Source organism: Carassius gibelio, chromosome B21 (genome assembly GCF_023724105.1).
Source record: "Carassius gibelio isolate Cgi1373 ecotype wild population from Czech Republic chromosome B21, carGib1.2-hapl.c, whole genome shotgun sequence".
NCBI classification, from domain to species: domain Eukaryota; kingdom Metazoa; phylum Chordata; class Actinopteri; order Cypriniformes; family Cyprinidae; genus Carassius; species Carassius gibelio.
Window position 1 is genome coordinate 10111691 of NC_068416.1, and position 23538 is coordinate 10135228.

Here is a 23538-nt window from a genome sequence, read left to right on the forward strand (position 1 = left end):
TACTTTTTTCAGTTTTAACTAATTATAAGTTACTTATTTATTTAATTTCAGTGATTCGAATTAAACTTATTTCAGTTAGCTCCCAAAGCTGCATTTCTTATTTTTGTTTATTTTTTCATCTAATGTTCGTATTTTATTTCAGTTAACAGAAAATGTAAATTTTGCGTCTTAGATAACATTCGCAGCACACTATATAATACCCATGTCTACATGAATTAAAATCTTACTAATTTATCTTATTAATAATAGCTCACGCAGAAATGTAATGAAAATTCTTATGACATAGTGCAGTTCAATTGCTTTGTGCTATGCAGTGTGCACTGATATGTAACTACAGGGGGTCACATGTTAACTGACGTATTTTTTTATACAGAAAAAATATATATGTTTTGAAAATATTCACATTTGGAAGACCCATGGTTAAAATGCATGAATTCATAAATGCCAATATTTATGGAAACGTGCCACCATAACGCGCGGCTCATCCTAAGTGTCGGCTGAAGGTTATGATGATGTAGAGAGCGGCCGCTGTGATCCTCAAGGCGTGCGCGCCCCCGTCCGCTGTTATCCTCAAGGCGTGCGCGCCCCCGGCCGCGTCATCAGTAGACGGTTATGCGGCGCAGAAATCAGGAGCAGAAACAGCGCTGGCTGAGCCGCAAAATCGGAAGTGACTTTCAGCAGAGACACATCCCACTCGTTTTTACTTTTTTACCTTGCTGCGTTATCTGGCAGATGAGACACCCCTCATATTTAAAGGTAAGGCTCATATCTGTTGACTGCTAGTTGCTCTATAGTGAAAGTGAGCCAGGTAAAGTGTGTATGTGGCTGCGAAATTTGCGCCGCCTGCCTGACTGACTCAAAATGGCGGACAGGCCGTTAGAGCAAAATAAGGGTGGGAATATCAGAGAACGATATAAACCAACGCCGGTAATGGCATGACATGTTTACACACGTAGATACGGAAATAATACGTTTCTTTAATTCTCATAAAATTAAATCAAACCCTTGCTTGACCTGAGATTTGTGACAGTCGGCCTTAAGTGATTTGACCCATAATGTTAGCTAGTCCGCGTTAGCATCCTCTCAGCACCAAACGCATTGAATAAGTAATAACAACTGATGTCATTTGTATTTATGTGTTTTAGAACCTCTTTGGACTAAACCTGGCTTCATAAAGCCGTTTAATTTGTATTTCAGCGGCTGGTGTGGGTGATGTTTGGGGTTGGGTGTGCCTGTGATGCTTGAAGGCCGGATTCGTCACATCGATGCCGGTGTATAATTGTATGCTTCGCTACTGTTTTGATAATGTGCTGTTTAATCTGTCAACATGGGCGTGTATGGTATGTTGCGCTGTGTTTGCTAAATAATAGTAGGCCCTTTCATGATTATAGTTGGCAAACTAATTGTCGACGTTGACTGTCTGTCTGCCGTCATGTTTTGATTCTGTGTTTAAGATCGAATGTTTTTGAAGAAGATAAATAAACAATATTCTTAAATGATATTGCGAGCCATCGGCATCTTAATGTTGAGCAGATTTTAATAAATATTGGCTATGCTGAATTCTGATAAGAAAACATCACTAGCTCAAGAATCATGACATCACATGTAGATGTGAGAGCTTGTCTTGTTCTCGGTAACACTTGATATAGATATATATATACGCCTCATATTATTTAGCTGTCATCATTCTCTCTTACCCACGCGGGTGTTGCCATGCTGTGGCCAGTGATTATTATTTATCCGGCCTAATTCATTTTAGGCTACTTGGCCTGAACTTGCCTTATGTCATGACGTCATTCAGTGTGACGTCTTCATTGCAATCTAATTCTGATTTCATTTCCCCCCTGATATAAACTAATGCCTCTGCCTCACCCTTCCCAGATGTACATGACAAACTGACACACAGTTCTTGAGAATGTTTTTTAGAAATAAAACTGGTGATTTTCCATGAATGTGTTCAGTGTGCTCCCATATGTTTGGAATTATTGTAATTTAGGGGTTTGTTTATGCCCACACAAATGTAATCCAATCTAATTTTTGGATGTGATTTGTCTCCTCTGATCAAAGCTAAAATAAAAATGGCATGAATAAATTAAAATGGATGCACCGATGTATTGGCTAATAATTGGTGGTAGTTGATAAAAGCAATTATCTGCTCTATGTCATTGCAAATTGTTTAAAAACAGCTAATGGTCAAGGCCAATTATATCCTGTCAGTCAAAAGGGGGTGGAAAAACATGTCATACTGCGACTTGTGTGTGGAGAAAATGTCTCTTGTGTAGATTTAGGGCTGTCGAAGTTAATTCAGTAATACTGCACACCCACACCATTAACTCAGGGGTTGCGAACTCCGATCCTGGAGAGCCGCAGCTCTGCAGACTTCTGCTCCAACCCTACTTACAACTCACCTGCCTGTAGCTTCCTAGTAACTGTTCATATCTTGATTACCTTATTCGGGTGTTTGATTGGGGTTGAAGCAAAACTCTGCAGGGCTGCGGCTTTCCAGGACTGATGTTCACCAGCCCTACATTAATGTAATCTCATTTTAAAATACATACATAATACATACACACACATGTACGTATACCATAATTAACGCTGGTTCTATAATATGACCCTATGAATCACACACAGTTCAGGCCAGGGTTGCCAGTTCTGTGTTTTTTCTTTTCACCAAACATTCTTTGTAGCATGCCACCCATCCATTATTCAATAAGAGCTTTGTTCTCTGGTACTTTTAATAAATAAAAAAAAAACAGTCACAGCTCTCTAATTCTGTCCATTTTGTTACAAAATTCAAACAATAAATGCTCAGATTGTTGCATTTATGTTTTTAGTACTAATCAGAATATTGTTAAATTATTGCCAAATATTTATTTAAAACGTAGACTGATTGCGAGATTGTATATTAAAATTTACCTGGTAGTTAAAAGCACCAGATCACAATTAAAGGTGCTGTAAGTTTTTGACTCTTCTAAAGAATAAAAATACCATAATATGTTTGCAGATATTTAAGAAACAAGCTAAGTTAACATACTTGTTTATCTGAAAAACAATGCTGTCTTATTGTCAGTTATTCTCCTTTGAAAATGTGTGTTCCAGGTCAGATTGATAGTCTGTGTTTTGGTTTGTGAAACCCACCCACTGCTAGTTTACTCAATTGAATTTGAGCACCACGGGTTGCCAGCTGGCGAAAAACAGAGCACATTTCATTCACCGTCAAGTGCATTTGTTCCTGTTGGTGCATCAAGTTTGAGGAGGAGGGGACAAGCGGAAAAAAAAAACTCTCATATATATATATATATATATATAGTAATAATAATCAGTATTCACAATTTATTTTTGACATTGCAACTGTGCCCGACTTGTTTTGTAAGTGCATACTCCTACTTCTTTTTAAGCTAAAATTGAAAACCAGAAATTTCTGATTTTTTTCTTCTGTTTTTGTAAATTTTCAGAATCAGAAATGTTCTCTTTGTTTTTATATATAGAAATGTGCATATAACTGCAACCAGATTGTATAGACTTAACACTTTCATATGCTCAGGCATGTATTGAATTAGATCTATTATATTATAGAGCTGAAAGCAGCAGTCACAGTGTTGGTCTAGACTTTCTGTGCGAGTTGAGCAGTGGTTCTTGGAACCCAATTTGAAGCCATTTGTTTTGGGTTGTGTAATCTCAGATTTCAAATATCTTGTGTACAGATGTTTTATAACATTACATTAAGTAGAAATTAGATTGCAATAAAATATTTATATTTGGGCTTTCTATTGGAGAGATTGGTATTTAAAAAATTACACCGTCGAGGTTGGTTATTTTTCATAGAAGGATTGTAAGAACAGCTTGTATGTCCTTTTTGATAAACATGTATACTGACCTTTGCTTTTTGTGTAATGCAGGGAAGTTAAGCTGACTTACTTCCCCTGCTTGGGATATGAATTGTAACTTTAACAGTATAGTAATTAGTTGTTTATTATAAGGAAAGTAAAACCTTCATAGAATTTAATCCAATATTACTAATTAGAGCTTCACAATTTATCACATTAGAATCAAAATATTGATGTGACTTAATGTGTTTGCTTGAATGTGTGGCATGCTTCAAAGTGAATGAGTGGTGCTCTGTTCTGTTCTGTCCTTTACTACACTCCAAACACACATGGTATAGGGCTTTTTTACAGTGGCCTCAGAGCAGTTTGCTGTTTTTGATTGTTCCAGGTGAAGTGTTGGATCAGTTAAAGTCCACAGTTCAGTTTTGTGGTAATGTGAATTGAGAACCCTAAGTTATCAAAGCTTTTTACTCGTGGTCGACCGATATATCACTGTCGACCGATATTTTTGCAATTTTTTTTTTTTTTTTTTTAATATTGGCATCGGCCGATAAGTTTTTCTGCTTGGCCGATATGTTTGAGGTGGGACTTTTATTTCGACGGCACTGAGAAAGGCAGCTCACAGTGCCACATTCTCCCTCTTGTTTACTGTCGTTGTTAACCGTTCTGTCTTATACTAATAAAAGTCTGTCTAATAATCCGATAGAACAGTTAAACAAAGGAATTAATATACACATACAGTATTATGATGATTGCTTTTATATTATTAGTAATAGAAAGGCAAACATTATAATACTTTCTAATTTGCCATCAACATTAAGCAAATATGCCTTTATATAATTTAAACAAATATTTGAATGACTAATGAGCATTTAATTTCACAAGCCATGCAAACTTAGTCTAATCCAGCTGTGAGATCTTTTGAAGTGTGCATTTCTATCTTGCATGATCGCATGTTTTTTAGGACATCCGTATGACTACATAATCCATCTGAATCAAGTGGTTTAATCCAGGTCAGAGACTGTCGCTTTATGTTGAACAAAATTCATTTAGGCTTCATGCACAAGAGCAATGATCAATGCACACACACATAGAGCACATCAAATAGTCAAATGGAAGCCCTAAATGGTGACAGTTTTCATTTTTGTGTGAATTCACTTTAGAAACCCTTTTTCAGAGACATAAGGCATTCTTACACCGTTTTCATAATGACTGCAAAATGTCTTGTAGCATTAAGTTGGAATGAACTGCGCTAAACATAATATTTGATGTTCTTTCCCAAGTCCAGAACACAGCCACATGTCTGGATATCTCATCTGCTCTCTGAAGGCCAGATCAGGCATTTTTCACCTGTGTCAAGATATTTTAGTTTGCTCCGCACAGATTAGAGTGGATATTTGCAGGCTGTCAAAACTGACTGAAAGGATTACAAGGTCTTGTCTCAGTGCCCCAACACCCCAATTCTCGTCTGGACAACTGTTTTATTGGACCACCATCCCCTCAGGATTAGCAAAGGAGATTTACGCCCTGCCACCTCCAGCACTTCCAGTCTGGTTGTTATCGAGGCTCAATGTTATTGTAGATCTTTGGGTTGGCTGTGATGGTTTCTTGTGAGCGCACATGGTCAGAATGAAATGTCTGATTTAATATAAGTTCAGAATGAGTAAGAAAGCTAATAGATTAGTAAAGGCTAAGGCTCCCTCTTTTAATGTGTTTGTAATAGTTTTTTGTCTAGTTAAATCATGTAGACTCAGGTCAGGTCAAGGTCAGAATTATTGCCTCTTCACATTTATCATGTATGAGCTTTTGTGTTTCTTTTTCTAATGAATCTCTCCTTTTCCCCTCTCATTTTTCCTAGATGGCAAGTTGATCAAGTTGGTGTTAGGTCCAGTGGGTCATCAATTTTGTCTTGTGTGTCGCTGTGGACAAAGTCTCCAGGCTGCAAAAGTAACGTCGGTTCGCACAAGAGTGTGAGATTGTGTCTCTCATCCAACAGTTCGTCCTGCTGAGGAACTGCTCCGGACTGTTTGCCAGCTCCCTACTTGGGGCAGAGACAGCGCCCCCACTCTCCTGCCAAAATGGTGTTGTCACAGAGGCAACGAGATGAACTGTGAGTCTGAATTCTCATGTACTCATGATATACAGATCTGTATCTGACACATTAATAGACCACCATATTTGAAATTCTGTCACTTATCAAAATAAATCAAACAGGATCAAAATTGCAGAGTTCAGAGAAGTTGCATCAGTGTATAAGTCCTTTTTTTTATTACATTCAGAAATTGTGTAAAATACCAGTAAATAAAAGTAAATGGTATAGTTTCCCTCACTCCACAAATCCTTTAAATTTGTCTGTATTCAGAACAGTACAGGAATGAAAAATGGAAGTCTAATAAGGAAAAATAAAAAAAAAAGTTATGTAAAGCGAAACCGAAACTGCCAGTGTGTGGGAAATAACTTCTTTCATTTAGCGTGAATCCTAATGTTCACTTTGTGTGTTTTGTGTGCTTGCCGTTAATTGCATTATATAAGCCACTTTAGAATACAAGTTGCAGCATGTTCGAGATGATAAAAAGTGACATTCCTGAAAATACAGCAAGTTTTCACTGTTAAATGGGTAGATATCAATGTGTGATAAAATGAAATGATTATACCCTGTGAAACTTGACATCAAGTGCAGTTCAGTGCACTAGTAAAGAGCATGACTGCCTGCGCCTCAGGGAGCACCCTGCGACAGCTAGTTAGCTTTAATATTTCATAAAGCCTCCACATAGTGGAGGAGGGGTTCATAATTGCGTGACCATCTTTGTGCATTCACAGGTTCCTAGGTTCTCTCGGTAATCTTGGGTGCACCGTAAATCTGTGAATTTCTCAATTCTCTTATTTAAAGAGTGGCAGTGATGAAGAAACTGTTCTGTCTGATATTTGATAAGCATGTTTAGATGTGTCGTTGTTGGCTGACCACCTTGTTTGGAAATAATGTTATTGCTGGAAGCTTGTATTGCTGAAGCCTTTAAGCCAAGGCAACATAACAAACATCAAAAGCCTTCACCCAGTTCAGGCCAATGATTGTAATTCAGCAGCTCACTAAATAATCACTACACTGAAGTTAAATCATGCTTTAATTTTTTTCTTTGAAGGCATACTTCTCCCCAAAATTAAAAGTTTGTCATTAATTACTTCAGACTGTAAGTTACAAGTAAGCTTCACTGCCAGAGTCCAGAAAAGTATGAAAGACATCAGAATAGTCCATATATAAATGAGTGTATGCATTGGAAACTGCTTATGTTTCCGATGTGAACTCTTATTTGTTAATATTGATGTCAAGAAATGTGTGTTTTGCATTGTAGCAGATGCAAAGTAAATATGAGATAGTGGACCTGTTTTGGATGGGGCATTTAAAAGCATAAAATATGAATTTTATGGGGATTGGATATTTTCCCCCGTCACAGCTTTGTGTAGACACTAGTGAAGGGCTTGAGAGCGCAAAATCTTCTTGTAACGCCATCAGGCAGTCAGTGCTATAGTGTTTGAGCTCTTCAGAAAGCCAACTTATGAGTGGTTAGCTCACAGTTGTCTGTGTAGATGAAATTGGCATTGGAGAAAATATTTTAACTGAAAAAGAATGCATTTCACCATTAAGAAACTTATGGAAACATTAAGAAATTGAATGAGGTGGCTGCACTTTGATTCCAGTTTTTGCATATGGTTACTGGACCACTTGTGTTCCACAGCTTCCTTCAGAAAAGTCGCGGTTACTAAAACTAGTCTTGAAGCTGCTGACATCTGTCTAAATTTAGCCCATTGGCCAGCTCATGAAATATTCACCATCATCTGAAGAGGTGAAAGTCTCATTTACATAATGAAGCACAGGAAGAGAAAAGAAGAGGCTGTGTTTCGAGAGACTGCGTGAACGTGTTCAGTCCTCCATTTTGGCATTTCCTGCTGTGTCATTTGAGACTTTTTCCATCCTTAGTGGTGGGTGTCCATGTCAACCAGGGCGCTGTGTTTTGGTTACTTCCAGGCCCTTTCTCCCCCCAGTCTCCACGTTCATTATAGATGGAACTTTCTTACGAAGTTGTCACATCACTTGCAGCTGCGCATGCATTGTGGTGGCAGAAAAACACTGGTTACGTGTGGAGGGAAAGTCCATGGAATAAGAGAAAAATGTATAATTTTGTGCCTTTTGGATGTCAATCAAAATGCTAATAATTTTTATGGAATACTGTCATCTAAGACACTATTTGAAGCTAAACGCAGATGTTTAAATGTACAAAGGATTAAAACTACAACGATTGAAACGACAACAACTGTTACTTCACAGTGCATTAACTATGTTAACAAATACTGTACAACTTTTGATTTCAACAATGAAGGCTATAGCCTAAATGTTGAAATTAACAATGTTGTCGAAGTGCAGTTTACTAATTTTAAATGTTAAATAATTTAGTTAAATAGTTTAATAAATAGAACATTATTGTAAAGTGTTACAGACTTTTTTTATACACCAATTCAGATGTCTCGTGAGTTCAGTGTTGGACAGGTCAGTTGTTTAAACCATTAATTAAATTGAATCGGTTCAAAGGAATCATTAGTTTGCGAATCAGACGTGTGCGGCTCGCGTTGTGTAATTATCTCTGCAGTATAAGATATCGCACAAGATTTGACAACGCAGAAAACATTTTATCACTGGATATTTTTTTGTTTTGTTTTTGTTCGCTCTCTCTCTTTCTCTCTCTCTCTGCTCGTTCTTATATGCACCCTGTTAAACTGATAGGACTTAAAAACACATGCAAATGATAAACTCTCACTCTATGATGGTTAAGCTATGCAATTAATCTGCGAATCACATTCGTCAAGGGCCGGGAACAGCTGGCCTGTACAGTTAATGAATAACAGATTAACTACGACAGCCTACAACGCACATCCTGCGATGTGATTATCATGGATTCGTACATCGCGATATCGATGCTTAAATCGTACAGCCCTAGTTTTAAACCTGAATGAGTTTCTTTCTTCTGCTGAAAATAATGATATTTTGAAGAATGTGGAAAACCAAACAGTTAGTTGCGGTCCACAGCAACATCCGTAGTATTTTTTTTTCCTATAGCATATTACTACGGTATTTCTTCAAAAGTAGATTGTGAAGACATTTTTATCATCCACAGTCAAAAATCATTAGTTTCACCAAATTGGTCTGTAGGACATGAGTATTGCATCACCAAAACATCTTGTCAAAAGCAAAAGAATGGCCTTGTTCACACTGCAGCTAAATACATTTGTCATTTCTATTAAATCACTTCTCTTTCTGTACACAAAGTCTGTTCAATGTTGTTACTTTATAACAATAATGGAGCTGATGCTTTCCTGCACTTGAATTCCATTGTTGCTCAAACTTTTCAGCATTTTTTTTGTGTCCAAGTCTTGATGTCCCTAACAAAATTTACATATCTGTAATTATGTGACTTGCTGCATATTGATCTCTATGCCACTGTCCATGTGATAAGTGCACTTTCATCATTGATCATTTACCATTTGGAGAAAGCCTTAGCTGCATGATTACACGTTTCTTTATCTAATGAAATCACCTCTTTTTCTTTCAGAAATCGAGCAATAGCAGATTATTTGCGCTCTAATGGCTATGAAGAAGCATATTCTGTTTTTAAGAAGGAAGCAGAGTTGGATATGGTAATAGCATGTTTTTACACTAAGCTTCAAAATGGAAAAAGATGTATTAGGTCTCATTCTTGTAATTTCTTCAGAATGAAGAGTTGGACAAGAAGTATGCAGGCCTTTTGGAAAAGAAATGGACTTCAGTCATCAGATTACAAAAAAAGGTCAGTAAATCATTTTTTCAGTATATTCTCTTTAAAAAATAAATAAAAAAAATGGGCTATGTGTCTTAAATAACTGCACAGGTGTCAATTTTTCAAGATAAACAATCCCAGTTTTTTCTCTATTTTTGTTAGGTAATGGAGTTGGAGTCCAAACTAAATGAAGCTAAGGAAGAGATCACTTTAGGAGGCCCTGTGGGACAGAAACGAGACCCCAAAGAGTGGATCCCACGCCCGCCTGAGAAGTACGCCCTCAGCGGCCACAGAAGCCCCGTCACACGCGTCATCTTCCACCCTGTGTTCAGCCTCATGGTCTCCGCCTCCGAGGACGCCACTATAAAGGTGTTTTTATTACTCTGTATTTTTGTGTCAGATGTTGGGACTTTGATAGGCTGCACAAGGATGTATGCATATGCTATACGGATGGTGTGTTGTGCCATGTTTCAGTTTATAAATCCATCTGCTCTTATTCTTTTCTGCTGAGTCACTGAGTGTCTCTATGGAGAAACCCTGATGCTCTGGTTTCCCAGGGCAATGGCGCAGTGAGCAGTTCTCTGGAGTGTTCTCAGCCTGCATTTCTTTCTTTGTGCATTTCTCTGTACCTTCTGCATAGCAAGACATGGATGGATCCCAAGTAAATATCACAGCCAGACTGCTGGAGACATGTTGCATCACACCTATTTATATAGGTCTTCTAGAAATCCCCTGTTGCCATTTGCAGTTGAAATGATATACTCTTCTATGCTACGTTTAAAACCTGCTATTAAGCTTTGCAACTATACATTTAACATTCTAGATTGGAGCTTTAGTGTAAAGTAGAGCTTGCAAAAATAAAACCGTACTGGTTTTTCAAGAGTATTTGATGACTCTGCGTGTTAATATTTGCCTAATGTAAATGATACTGTGCAGCTCTAGCAGTCTTTGGTGTTTGGGGAAACCAAGCATTGAGTTAACAGTGTGAGTGATGCATTGTCATGAACGATGCAAAAACAGTCCTGTTTGTGTCACTTGATTGTGTCACTTGATGAGTTTGCAAAAATTTTGGTTTAGGTAAATTACAAATATTTAAATATTTATTTTAAGATTTTCCCAATATGGATCACTAATAATGAGCACTCTAGTTTTTTTTATATATATATATATTTATAATTCTGTATGCACAACCCTTCAGAAGTTTGAGATATAATGTTTAGTATATGTTAACAGATCACATCAGTTATTGAACAATTATTATGCTACTATATAGTGTATTATTTATTGTATATTTTGATTTGATTGCATATTTATAACGTATAATATATCGATCTATCTGTGGGTTTTGTCCAGAATTGCATTGGTGTAGTTTGATTCTGAAAAATGAATTTTGTGTGTTAAGGGGCTTTCGTACCAGAGGAACCTTTTCATGGTTCCTTGAACTATTGGCAGAATTTTCCTCTCTTTGGTGTGTTCGCATTGCAGGAACTAGGAACAGTTTTAATTCGTTAATTCGTTTACTTCGTTTGAGGGAACAAAATTAGCTCTTACTTCAATCAATCAATCAATCACCTTTATTTATATAGTGCTTTAAACAAAATACATTGCGCCAAAGCACTGAACAACATTCATTTGGAAAACAGTGTCTCAATAATGCAAAATGATAGTTAAAGGCAGTTCATCATTGAATTCAGTTATGTCATCTCTGTTCAGTTGAAATAGTGTCTGTTTTAATTTGCAATCAAGTCAATGATATCGCTGTAGATGAAGTGACCCCAACTAAGCAAGCCAGAGGCGACAGCGGCAAGGAACCGAAACTCCATCGGTGACAGAATGGAGAAAAAAACCTTGGGAGAAACCAGGCTCAGTTGGGGGGTCAGTTCTCCTCTGACCAGACGAAACCAGTAGTTCAATTCCAGGCTGCAGCAAAGTCAGATTGTGCAGAAGAATCATCTGTTTCCTGTGGTCTTGTCCTGGTGCTCCTCTGAGACAAGGTCTTTACAGGGGATCTGTATCTGGGGCTCTAGTTGTCCTGGTCTCCGCTGTCTTTCAGGGCAGTAGAGGTCCTTTCTAGGTGCTGATCCACCATCTGGTCTGGATACGTACTGGATCCGGGTGACTGCAGTGACCCTCTGATCTGGACACAGACTGGATCTGGTGGCCACGGTGACCTCGGAACAAGAGAGAAACAGACAAATATTAGCGTAGATGCCATTCTTCTAATGATGTAGAAAGTACGGTTATGTGAAGTGTTCCGGTTCCAGTTTACCTAATTAATGCAGCCTAAAAATCCTTTAACGGATTTGGATATTAAAAGCATATTAGTATGTTATGTGTATGCCAGGTTAAAGAGATGGGTCTTTAATCTAGATTTAAACTGCAAGAGTGTGTCTGCCTCCCGAACAATGTTAGGTAGGTTATTCCAGAGTTTAGGCGCCAAATAGGAAAAGGATCTGCCGCCCGCAGTTGATTTTGATATTCTAGGTATTATCAAATTGCCTGAGTTTTGAGAACGTAGCGGACGTAGAGGAGTATAATGTAAAAGGAGCTCATTCAAATACTGAGGTGCTAAACCATTCAGGGCTTTATAAGTAATAAGCAATATTTTAAAATCTATACGATGTTTGATAGGGAGCCAGTGCAGTGTGGACAGGACCGGGCTAATATGGTCATACTTCCTGGTTCTAGTAAGAACTCTTGCTGCTGCATTTTGGACTAGCTGTAGTTTGTTTACCAAGCGTGCAGAACAACCACCCAATAAAGCATTACAATAGTCTAACCTTGAAGTCATAAATGCATGGATTAACATTTCTGCATTTGACATTGAGAGCATAGGCCGTAATTTAGATATATTTTTGAGATGGAAAAATGCAGTTTTACAAATGCTAGAAACGTGGCTTTCTAAGGAAAGATTGCGATCAAATAGCACACCTAGGTTCCTAACTGATGACGAAGAATTGACAGAGCAACCATCAAGTCTTAGACAGTGTTCTAGGTTATTACAAGTAGAGTTTTTAGGCCCTATGATTAACACCTCTGTTTTTTCTGAATTTAGCAGTAAGAAATTACTCGTCATCCAATTTTTTATATCGACTATGCATTCCATTAGTTTTTCAAATTGGTGTGTTTCACCGGGCTGTGAGGAAATATAGAGCTGCGTATCATCAGCATAACAGTGAAAGCTAACACCATGTTTCCTGATGATATCTCCCAAGGGTAACATATAAAGCGTGAAGAGTAGCGGCCCTAGAACTGAGCCTTGAGGTACTCCATACTGCACTTGTGATCGATATGATACATCTTCATTCACTGCTACGAACTGATGGCGGTCATATAAGTACGATTTAAACCATGCTAATGCACTTCCACTGATGCCAACAAAGTGTTCAAGTCTATGCAAAAGAATGTTGTGGTCAATTGTGTCAAAAGCAGCACTAAGATCCAATAAAACTAATAGAGAGATACACCCACGATCAGATGATAAGAGCAGATCATTTGTAACTCTAAGGAGAGCAGTCTCAGTACTATGATACGGTCTAAATCCTGACTGGAAATCCTCACATATACCATTTTTCTCTAAGAAGGAATATAATTGTGAGGATACCACCTTTTCTAGTATCTTGGACAGAAAAGGGAGATTCGAGATTGGTCTATAATTAACTAGTTCTCTGGGGTCAAGTTGTGGCTTTTTTATGAGAGGCTTAATAACAGCCAGTTTGAAGGTTTTGGGGACATATCCTAATGACAATGAGGAATTAATAATAGTCAGAAGAGGACCTATGACTTCTGGAAGCACCTCTTTTAAGAGCTTAGATGGTATAGGGTCTAACATACATGTTGTAAGTTTAGATGATTTAACAAGTTTATACAATTCTTCCTCTCCTACAGTAGAGAATGAGTGGAACTGTTCCTCAGGGGGTCTATAGTGCACTGTCTGATGCGAAACTGTAGCTGACGGCTGAATGGTTGCAATTTTATCTCTAATAGTATCGATTTTAGAAGTAAAGTAGTTCATAAAGTCATTACTGCTGTGGTGTTGGGAAATGTCAACATTTGTTGAGGCTTTATTTTTCGTTAATTTAGCCACTGTATTGAATAAATACCTGGGGTTATGTTTGTTTTCTTCTAAAAGAGAAGAAAAGTAATCAGATCTAGCAGTTTTTAATGCTTTTCTGTAGGATATGCTACTTTCCCGCCAAGCAATACGAAATACCTCTAGTTTTGTTTTCCTCCAGCTGCGCTCCATTTTTCGGGCTGCTCTCTTTAGGGTGCGAGTATGCTCATTATACCATGGTGTCAAACTGTTTTCCTTAACCTTTCTTAAGCGTAAAGGAGCAACTGTATTTAAAGTGCTAGAAAAGAGAGAGTCCATAGTTTCTGTTACATCATCAAGTTGTTCTGAGGTTTTGGATATGCTAAGGAATTCGGATACATCAGGAAGATAACTTAAAAAGCAGTCTTTTGTGGTAGAAGTGATGGTTCTTCGATACTTGTAACAAGAAGTAGAATTTACAATTTTGGCTATATGAAGTTTACACAGAACTAAATAATGATCTGAGATATCATCACTTGGCTGAATAATTTCAACACTATCAACATCAATTCCATGTGACAGTATTAAATCTAGAGTATGATTTCGACAATGAGTAGGTCCTGAAACATGTTGTCTAACACCAATAGAGTTCAGAATGTCTATAAATGCTGATCCCAATACATCTTTTTCATTATCGACATGGATATTAAAATCACCAACTATTAAGACTTTATCTGCAGCCAGAACTAACTCGGATGTAAAATCACCAAACTCTTTAATAAAGTCTGTATGGTGCCCTGGTGGCCTGTATACAGTAGCCAGTACAAACATAACAGGGGATTTATCATTAACATTGGTTTCTCTGGATAATGTTATATGAAGCACCATTACTTCAAACGAGTTATACTTGAAGCCTGCCCTCTGAGAAATCCTGAAAACGTTATTATAAATTGAAGCAACTCCTCCCCCTTTGCCTTTTAGACGCGGCTCGTGTTTATAACAATAATCTTGGGGGGTGGACTCATTTAAAATAATGTAATCATCAGGTTTTAGCCAGGTTTCTGTCAAGCAGAGCACATCTATATTATGATCAGTTATCATATTATTTACAAAAAGTGTTTTCGTAGAAATGGATCTGATATTCAATAAGCCAATCTTTATCATTTGTTTATCCATATTGCATTTGTTTTTTATTTGTTGAACCTCAATTAAATTGTTAACCTTAACTTGGTTTGGACGTTTTTTGTATTTTCTAGTTCGTGGAACAGACACAGTCTCTATAGTGTGATATCTAGGTGAAAGAGTCTCTATGTGCTGAGAATTAACTTACTTCACAGTAGGTCTTAGATGGATCTATAGGAACTTCCAGTGAAATAAGTGTATGCTGATTGGCCAAACGCATACAAAACACCTGCAACCCGGCAATTTTCAAAAGCCAAGTAAAAATATTTTCTCCATGAACATGGAAAACATCGATAAGGGCATTTACCCATGGTCTGTAGCGTTGTGTTCTTTGTTCATCCTCGAAGATAACACTGCAAGTTGTCATAGGAGATTAATCAGATTTTCATGCTCTTTCAATTGTGAAAATTGTGCGTTCACATTCCATTTCCTCTATTACTGTATCCTCCATTCATCGGTTATTGACATTTGTAAATACCACGAATAAAGACCTCACCAACGGCCTCTTCAGAATTCCTGCTTCCAGGAAAATGGGTCAGAGAAAAAAATAGGATCTCCAGGAATGACCCTGCTGGCTAGTACTAGAACTGCACTGTGTGAAATCACCGATGTTCTGAAAGTACCAGAGCACTCAAATGTTTTATTCAGGCTACATAAACTGTCTTTGAAAGTGTGCAACATTTATTATAATTTTGAATCACTTTGAAACAGGTGTGTAAGTATGTTCCGTTGCATTCTTTTGCAGGTTTGGGACTATGAGGCTGGGGATTTCGAGCGTACCCTGAAGGGTCACACTGACTCAGTGCAGGACATCTCCTTTGATCTGAATGGAAAGCTGCTGGCTTCTTGCTCCGCAGACATGACCATCAAACTCTGGGACTTCCAGGGCTTTGAGTGCATCAGGACCATGCACGGTGTGTATTTGCTGCCACATTATAACCGTTATTCAACCCTACTGCTGGAAGAACTTCCTTAAAGGGGGGGTGAAATGCTATTTCATGCATACTGAGTTTTTTACACTGTTAAAGAGTTGGATTCCCATGCTAAACATGGACAAAGTTTCAAAAATTAAGTTGTACGTTTGAAGGAGTATTTCTGTTCCAAAAATACTCCTTCCGGTTTGTCACAAGTTTCGGAAAGTTTTTTTCGAGTATGGCTCTGTGTGACGTTAGATGGAGCGGAATTTCCTTATATGGGTCCTAAGGGCACTTCTGCCGGAAGAGCGCGCGCTCCCGTATAGCAGGGCACTGAGGGCACAACAGACGTTCACTGATCAGAGCGAGAGCGTCGCGAAATGTCACAGAAGTGTGTTTTTGGTTGCCAGGGCAAGACATCCCTGCACAGATTACCAAAAAAAAAAAAACAGCATTTAGGGACCAGTGGACGGAGTTTATTTTTACAGAGCATCAACGGAGTTGTTCAAGTGTTTTTGTTTGTTCCCTGCATTTCGAAGATGCTTGTTTTATAAACAAAGCCCAGTTTGATGCCGGATTTGCGTATCGTTTATTTCCTAAGGATGATGCAATCCCAATGAAAAAGGGTCACGATTGTGTGTTGGAACCGCAGGCGGTGAGTAAAACTGCTTAAAATATCTCTGCTTCCTTGTTAGTGCGTCCGCCTCCCATCGGAGACCCGGGTTCGAGCCCCGCTCGGAGCGAGTCGTTGCTGCTGCTGCTCTCGTTCAGTTTCAGCCTCGGGATCTGATTCTGGATCATAAATATACGCTGAATCTGACTGTTAGCTATGGTTTGTTTTGGATGTTTTTTTCCTCACGGTAATGTCACAGCTTCCAAACGCTCTCAACGCAAAAGCCTACTGGCGCTCGTGATTCTTTAGCTCCGCCCACACGCCACGCCTCCAGCCGGTTGTGTTTTTCCAGGAAAAATCGGAACAGACTATCTTTCTCTTATGAATATAATAAAACTAAAGACTTTTTCGAGTTATGAAGGATGCAGTACTACTCTATATACTCAAGATTAACAGGATATTGAGTGAAAACAAGCATTTCACCCCCTCTTTAAATGGCCTTTGACTCACCATGTACTGCAGCCACCTCCAATATAGGCTTAAAGCTTACTGGGATCCTTATTAGTGTGCTGGAGAATCCTCTCTCTGGATGCTGAGACTCAGTCAGGACCTGTTGGTCCAGGGGGAGGGGTAAAGGTTTGTTTGGGTTAGGATTAATCATGCTGACAGATTTAATCTCTCTCTCAAATAACAAAGGTTCCTCTTTTAACCAAATGCCGCAAGTCCTGTCCTTTACATCTGTCAGTAAATTACTAGATATTTAAAATGAAGATTCTGGTTAATTTTTGTTTTGTTTTGTTTGTTTGACATTGGATAAATGCTTCTAACCATAAGACCAGTTGCTTGAATCTTAACTGTAACTAAGCTTTCCCCTGCACCTTTTATCTCATTCGTCCTCCTCCTCACATCCTCAGGACATGATCACAATGTGTCGTCAGTTGCCATCATGCCCAACGGTGATCACATAGTGTCTGCTTCCAGGGATAAGACCATTAAAATGTGGGAGGTGGCCACTGGGTGAGTAATACTGAAGTGCATTGTGATCCGAATATTGAACACTCAAGAATTTGAGTGAGTCACATGTAGCTTTGAATGTCTTGTAGAGTTTGTCATGTTATTGCCTCAAGCCAAGTAATTACATAATTTGTCTTTTTTCTTTTTTTTTACATAGCAATAAAACATTCTGTGTTAGCATATGCATATCAATGTATAATGATTCTCATGGTCTTGCCACAGCTACTGTATGAAGACGTTCACGGGTCACAGGGAGTGGGTGCGTATGGTCCGGCCCAATCAAGACGGCACACTATTGGCCAGCTGCTCTAATGACCAGACGGTGCGCGTGTGGGTGGTGGCCACCAAGGAGTGCAAGGCGGAGCTGCGGGAGCACGAGCATGTGGTGGAGTGCATTTCCTGGGCCCCTGAGAGCGCACACCCCACCATATCTGAGGCTACAGGTTCTGAGGTACATTGTGTTGGTTGATGTGAGCCTCATTTTCCCTTTTCTGCATCATCATCATGATCCTCTAGGATGGTATAATGTCTTTCGTTAATAATTTATTGTGTTTACTCTCTTCCAGAACAAGAAGAGTGGAAAGCCTGGGCCATTCCTGCTATCCGGATCCAGAGACAAGACCATTAAAATGTGGGACATAAGTACTGGCATGTGCCTCATGACACTGGTGAGTTAAGCTATAGTTCAGGCAGCTTCATTGAATTATATCTATAGCTATACTGCCTGTGTTCAGAATAGAAAACACCCTCACTGCATTCGGCTAATTTTTTTTTAAAATTTTTTTAGCTGTTAACAAGTTTCCACTCAAGTTTTCACTTTCAAAAAAGAAGGTCATAATAATGAAATCAAACTGAAATTTAAGATACTAAGTTGTAATTTAGAGATCGAATGTTGATATTGACTAAAGTTGTCAGTAAAAATGTGAAAATGAGATACTAAATTACGAGATTTGTCCAATTGTTAAGACAAAATGTTCAATAGTGTAAAAATGTATGAAGCACTGCTCACAAAGAAGTCTCTGTCAAACCAAGCAACGTTCTGCTTGTTAGCACGGTGACTTGAACCCGTTGTGAAATCTGAGTGGGAAATTTGTATAGAATTCCTGATTATATGGATTCCTTTTGAAATGTGACTGCACCGGTCATAAATATGAGAAGTTGATTAGTTGTGATTATGAGACACTAAGTCATACCTGAAAAGTTGGAATTTTTTTTTTCCTTTATAATTATGACTTTGTTGTAATTAGGGATGCACCGGTTGACCGCCCATAAATCGTAACCAGCCGGTTTTTGCTTAAAATACGCGATCAGCAATCGGCCGGTTTTTGGTCTTTTTCTGGCCAATTTTTCCGGAAGTGAGGCCGCGTGCACAGATTACATTATAATCATTCGCTATCATGTCATTTGTGTGGAAGTATTTGGAAATCTGTGCGCAGGACACAGGCAGCCGATCAGCACTGGAAATGAAGAGCTACATGTCTGAGGCACAGATAGCAGGTAGCGTTGTTGTACTGGTGCTCAAATAAGAGCATTTCCTGCACGCACTAGCTGCACGAGCGTATACTGTACCGGTCCGCGCCCCGAACACGAGTAGACCGTGAAGAGATGTTCAGCTCAACTTCTCACATGTTGGATGAGAAACGAAACGGACTAAACTGACAAAACTGAAATGCTTTTTTTTTTTTGTAAAGTAGAACCTGCATACACGTTTGAAAAGACAGAAGTAGCCTAAACGTCAGTTCTTTATAGGAGGATTATTTTTATTTTACCTTAAAAATACATCGACTTACTTTGATTTAAAAATCACCTGCTGTAGCACACTGAAAAAGTCTTTCATTCATCCAATTAAAAAATTTATGGGTAATGATTCACATTTACACATTAATTTTTTTAACTGGAGACAATAGTTATTTATTTTTTCATTGGCTGATTTTAACATTTTGGAATAATTTACTAATATAGCATACTTTTTTATTCTCACTGGTAAAGCTTTTTTTAAATTTAAAACCAAATTTAAAAACTAAAACAAATACTGAACGCTGATTAAGAAACCTCTTATAGAATGTGTGTTGATTGTGTTGTTTGGACTGTAGAACTATGCAGTTGTTGCCTTTAATTTCACATGATTACAGTTAATCTTTCCATTTAAGGCCAGTTCTATGTAGTTTCAACCCAATTCAGAAACAAAAGCTAAATGCTGATGTCTGTAGCATCTGTGTTTGTATTGAATGTAGTCTGCTTACTGTGCACATACTGATGTTAATTTCAGATGGTTACAGTTATTGTTTTCAATAGCCAAAAGCCAGTTTGGCCTATTGAATACCAAATAAACATCTTTTTTATGCATACTTTCCTTCTTTCTTGTTTGTTGCTTAAAGATAAACAAAAATCGGAAATCGGTATCGGAATCGGCCAGTTTGCTTGTAAAAAATCGGTATCGGAAACGGCCATGAAAAATCCTGATCGTGCATCACTAGTTGTAATTGCCTGTTAGTATCATCTTAACACTTGGTCATAATTTGAATGCTTTTTTAATTTGTTATAAAATTATTTCAACTTGTCATTAAAGACCTGCCAAAGTATTGCTTTTTCCTTATTTGTGGTGGAAATGGGCCACCATTTATTTGATGCTCAACAATTTTAAACCGTTGTGTGTTACATTGTGACACTGTCATTGTTGAATCCTGAGTTTTCAATTTCTGAAAACTTTTTTTTCAATCCAATTTAGTTTATATAGAGAGTTAGTAACAGTCCAGTTAAATAAAGAGTTAAAGGATGTTTAAAGTAGCAGCTGATTCCTTCCCTCTGCTTTATTTCTCATGCTATTAATTAACAGTTGCATTGCATTACCCAATACAATGTCCTCTATTTTATAATGCACATTTTAGTGAAATGTATTCATGGTATTCCATGCATATAGAGATTTTGCCTTGCAATCATTGTATACTTTTTTTAAACATGGCCAGTGTATATATATCATACTCTATTTACTGCTTTGTATTTGATTGATTGGTGAAGTATTAGCAAACTGCTTTTTCAAATACACACTGGAGTGACTTTTCCCATTTCCTAGATCTATTGAATCATACAGCAAATTCTGGGCTTTTATCCATCGTTTCTCCTTCTTCTTTCATCTTTTCTTCACTCGCCTCAGGTCGGTCATGATAACTGGGTGCGTGGAGTGCTGTTCCATCCTGGTGGGAGATTTGTAGTGAGCTGTGCTGATGACAAGACCCTGCGCATCTGGGACTATAAGAACAAGCGCTGCATGAAGACTCTGAGTGCCCATGAACACTTTGTGACCTCTCTGGGTAAGTCAAGCAGATGATGAAATTTGAGTCTCCATACACCATTAAATAAATGCAATATCCATCCTCTCTTCCACAGATTTCCACAAGACTTCTCCTTACGTGGTGACAGGAAGTGTAGATCAAACGGTGAAAGTGTGGGAATGTCGCTGATCTCCACAGGATCCCCCCCCCCCCCCCCCCAACGCCACCACTTTGGCCACTCCCACACCTGCTCTTCAGGAAGCACTCATTACTATGGTTACCACCTCATCCAGCTCTCTTCTAATAACTATTGTCCTTTCATGTAAATTACTCTGGATGTAGTTTGAGCTTATTAAATGTTACACAAGACACTCACATGGTAAAAAAAAAAAAAAAGAAATGAGTAAAAAGTAAACAAGTATTCTTGCATGGTGAATCCAGACCTTGTATACTGTACATTATTTGCTTCTCCTCATCTAAAGTACCGTAGGGATGCGGAGCACAGGTGTTGCTCTCGCCTCAAGCGTTTATGAACAGAAGGCAGAGTTCAGGATACAGGGCACTCAAAACCCTTCTGTTGGACATTTACATTTTCTTTCTTTGACGCTTGTCACATTCTGCTTTACAGAAAAGAAAGACTTTTAAACATTTAAACTGACTGAAGATGAACAGCATGACATGTCTGTTCCGGGGGTCTGTAATGTAATTTAACTGTATGAACACCTGAAAGCTCAAAAGATTCGTCACTTTAAGAAGTGGTAACAACTTCAGTTCACATTATTGAATCGTTCTCATCCATGAAGTCCTTTCCATTTAAAAAGCAGGCAAATCTTCATGCAATCCCATTAGAAACTAAGTGCAGGAAACATGATATGAGCTTTTAAAAGGACATGGATCAGTAAAGTGCACTTGTCCCCGGAGAAAATAGGGTTTACATTTTTGTTTTTGCTTTCTCTTTTTTTTTTTTTTGTACAGAAGATCTCATTCTGACACCCTCTGTCACCACGTCTCGGAAATGGAGGACTTTGACATACTTTATTTACTGATAGAGGGCAAGTGAAGTGTCATTTTACTCCTCCTTAATTGCGCACATTCACCATTTCCAGAACTGCGTTAAACTTTCGGGACAAATGCAGCTACATCTCATCCACGGTCTGATTTCTTCCCAGATTTCTCTCTGACCGCCCACATTCTGCCTCCCTATTCTCTGAAATGACTTCATTGGGTCATGGGTTTCACTAACCCCTCCTCGCGAAACGCTCTGCGTCATTGATATAGCGCTTTCATTGCTTGGTCATTCTGCTGCTTGCTTGCACCATCTGCTGCCCGTCCGCTTGTGCACGCGTTTGTGAAGACTTCAGGAGACGGTGCCCGTACAGGCTTTCTGATGTGCTCTGTGGTACTGCTCAGTGACCATGTGCCGAGGAGCTCATCTAGTCAGTCTCTCTTGATTCAGGCAGGTTCTTGGCATTGCAGAAGAGGATGCTTTTTTTTTAAAGTGACACCTCCACCGTAGATCAACGTGCAATATCTATAGGCTGCTCTGTGTTAACTATTAAGGTGTGTATGTGTTTTCTATGAACACAGTTCTGGGAAGATGGCCTCCTGATCAGATTAACAGGGCAGACAGGTGTGAGTTTGAAAGGTAATCAGTCCACTGGCTGCCGTACAAGGCAACAATTGGCAACTTATAAGACTACATCAGTGGTGAGTAGATTGCTGTGCTTGCTGGTCCGCAGCGTACTGTTTCCAACAGTAGAGTCATGTATGCCCAACCACTGCCATCCTAAAGCTGTGTATGTAGAATCTATGGATGTGTGCGTGGATGTCACTTCCTGTCTGTGAGCACACGGCGGACTCTGACTCCAGCTATTCGCTTTCTCTGCCTTGTTAATGTGCTGAGAATCCCCAGTATCGAGGACTTCATTCTGCTTCTTGTGGTCTCACTGTTGACACACACTCGTGCACTCACATAAATAAATAATTGTCCATCAGTATATCTTGATGTCATTGTTTGCAACATAATTAAAATAATAAAATATCTGTAAATATACATCAGCCCAATCTGTTGTTGTTCTTTCATCAAGGGTAGTGGCCAAAATATTGCCATTCTCTCTCTGTGGGAATAATGCAACATTTCAACCAAAATAGTTGTTTTCAACAGGTCTGTGAAGGGGATTCGATATTATTCAGTAATATTTATTTGTAGAAAAAGTTTACTAATACAATATAAGTTTATTAAATCAAGTAAATGTAAATATTATATAGCCATTGTTTTGCAGTGTAAGAATTATAATATAGTAACATATACTGTACATGGTTTCTTAAAATAAGATCCATGTTGTAAAATGTTGAAAGACCTTAGATGCATTTTATTATATAAAATAATAGGGTTGTGCTGATAGATGATATAGTCAGAGATAACGCCTGTGGCTGATGCTCTTTAGTGATGTCAAGATGATTATAATAATAATTATTATTAGGCTAATATTACCATCTAATTAATATCAGGGTTTATTTGTTCCCTTCGGTTTCTTTTTACGCACACGTTATAACCACACACACACACACACACACACGATTCAGTTGAGTTTATGAATGCAGTGGCCAATCAGAGGCATTCAGATGAGTAATCGCTGAAACACGCAGTTTTGTTGAGTGCGCGTGCTGCTGACTGAATTCTGCTGTCTCTCTTCTCTCACCATAAACAGAAAACGCAGATGTAAGTATAAGGGAGCTGATTTAACTTGGGCCAGTAAATGATGTAGCTGCTGTTTTATGCAGTCTATAATTTGTAAATTACAATGTTTTTATTAAATTGTGATCACGTTAAATACAAATTCCGTGTATTAAATAAGCAATATGATATCATG

At 38.3% G+C, this 23538-nt stretch overlaps 1 protein-coding gene across 1 annotated transcript; it reads left to right on the forward strand.

The window, feature by feature from the left end:
• The first annotated feature begins 587 nt into the window (after nucleotides 1-587).
• Nucleotides 588-22718, forward strand: pafah1b1b (platelet-activating factor acetylhydrolase 1b, regulatory subunit 1b). Its single transcript, XM_052587978.1, has 11 exons — nucleotides 588-756; nucleotides 5689-5940; nucleotides 9434-9518; nucleotides 9593-9667; nucleotides 9800-10006; nucleotides 15598-15766; nucleotides 17294-17396; nucleotides 17616-17844; nucleotides 17960-18061; nucleotides 20548-20704; nucleotides 20781-22718. The coding sequence occupies exons 2-11, from the start codon at nucleotides 5909-5911 to the stop codon at nucleotides 20852-20854; spliced, it is 1233 nt and encodes a 410-aa protein (XP_052443938.1). The 5' UTR covers nucleotides 588-756; nucleotides 5689-5908; the 3' UTR covers nucleotides 20855-22718.
• The last annotated feature ends 820 nt before the right edge of the window (nucleotides 22719-23538 follow it).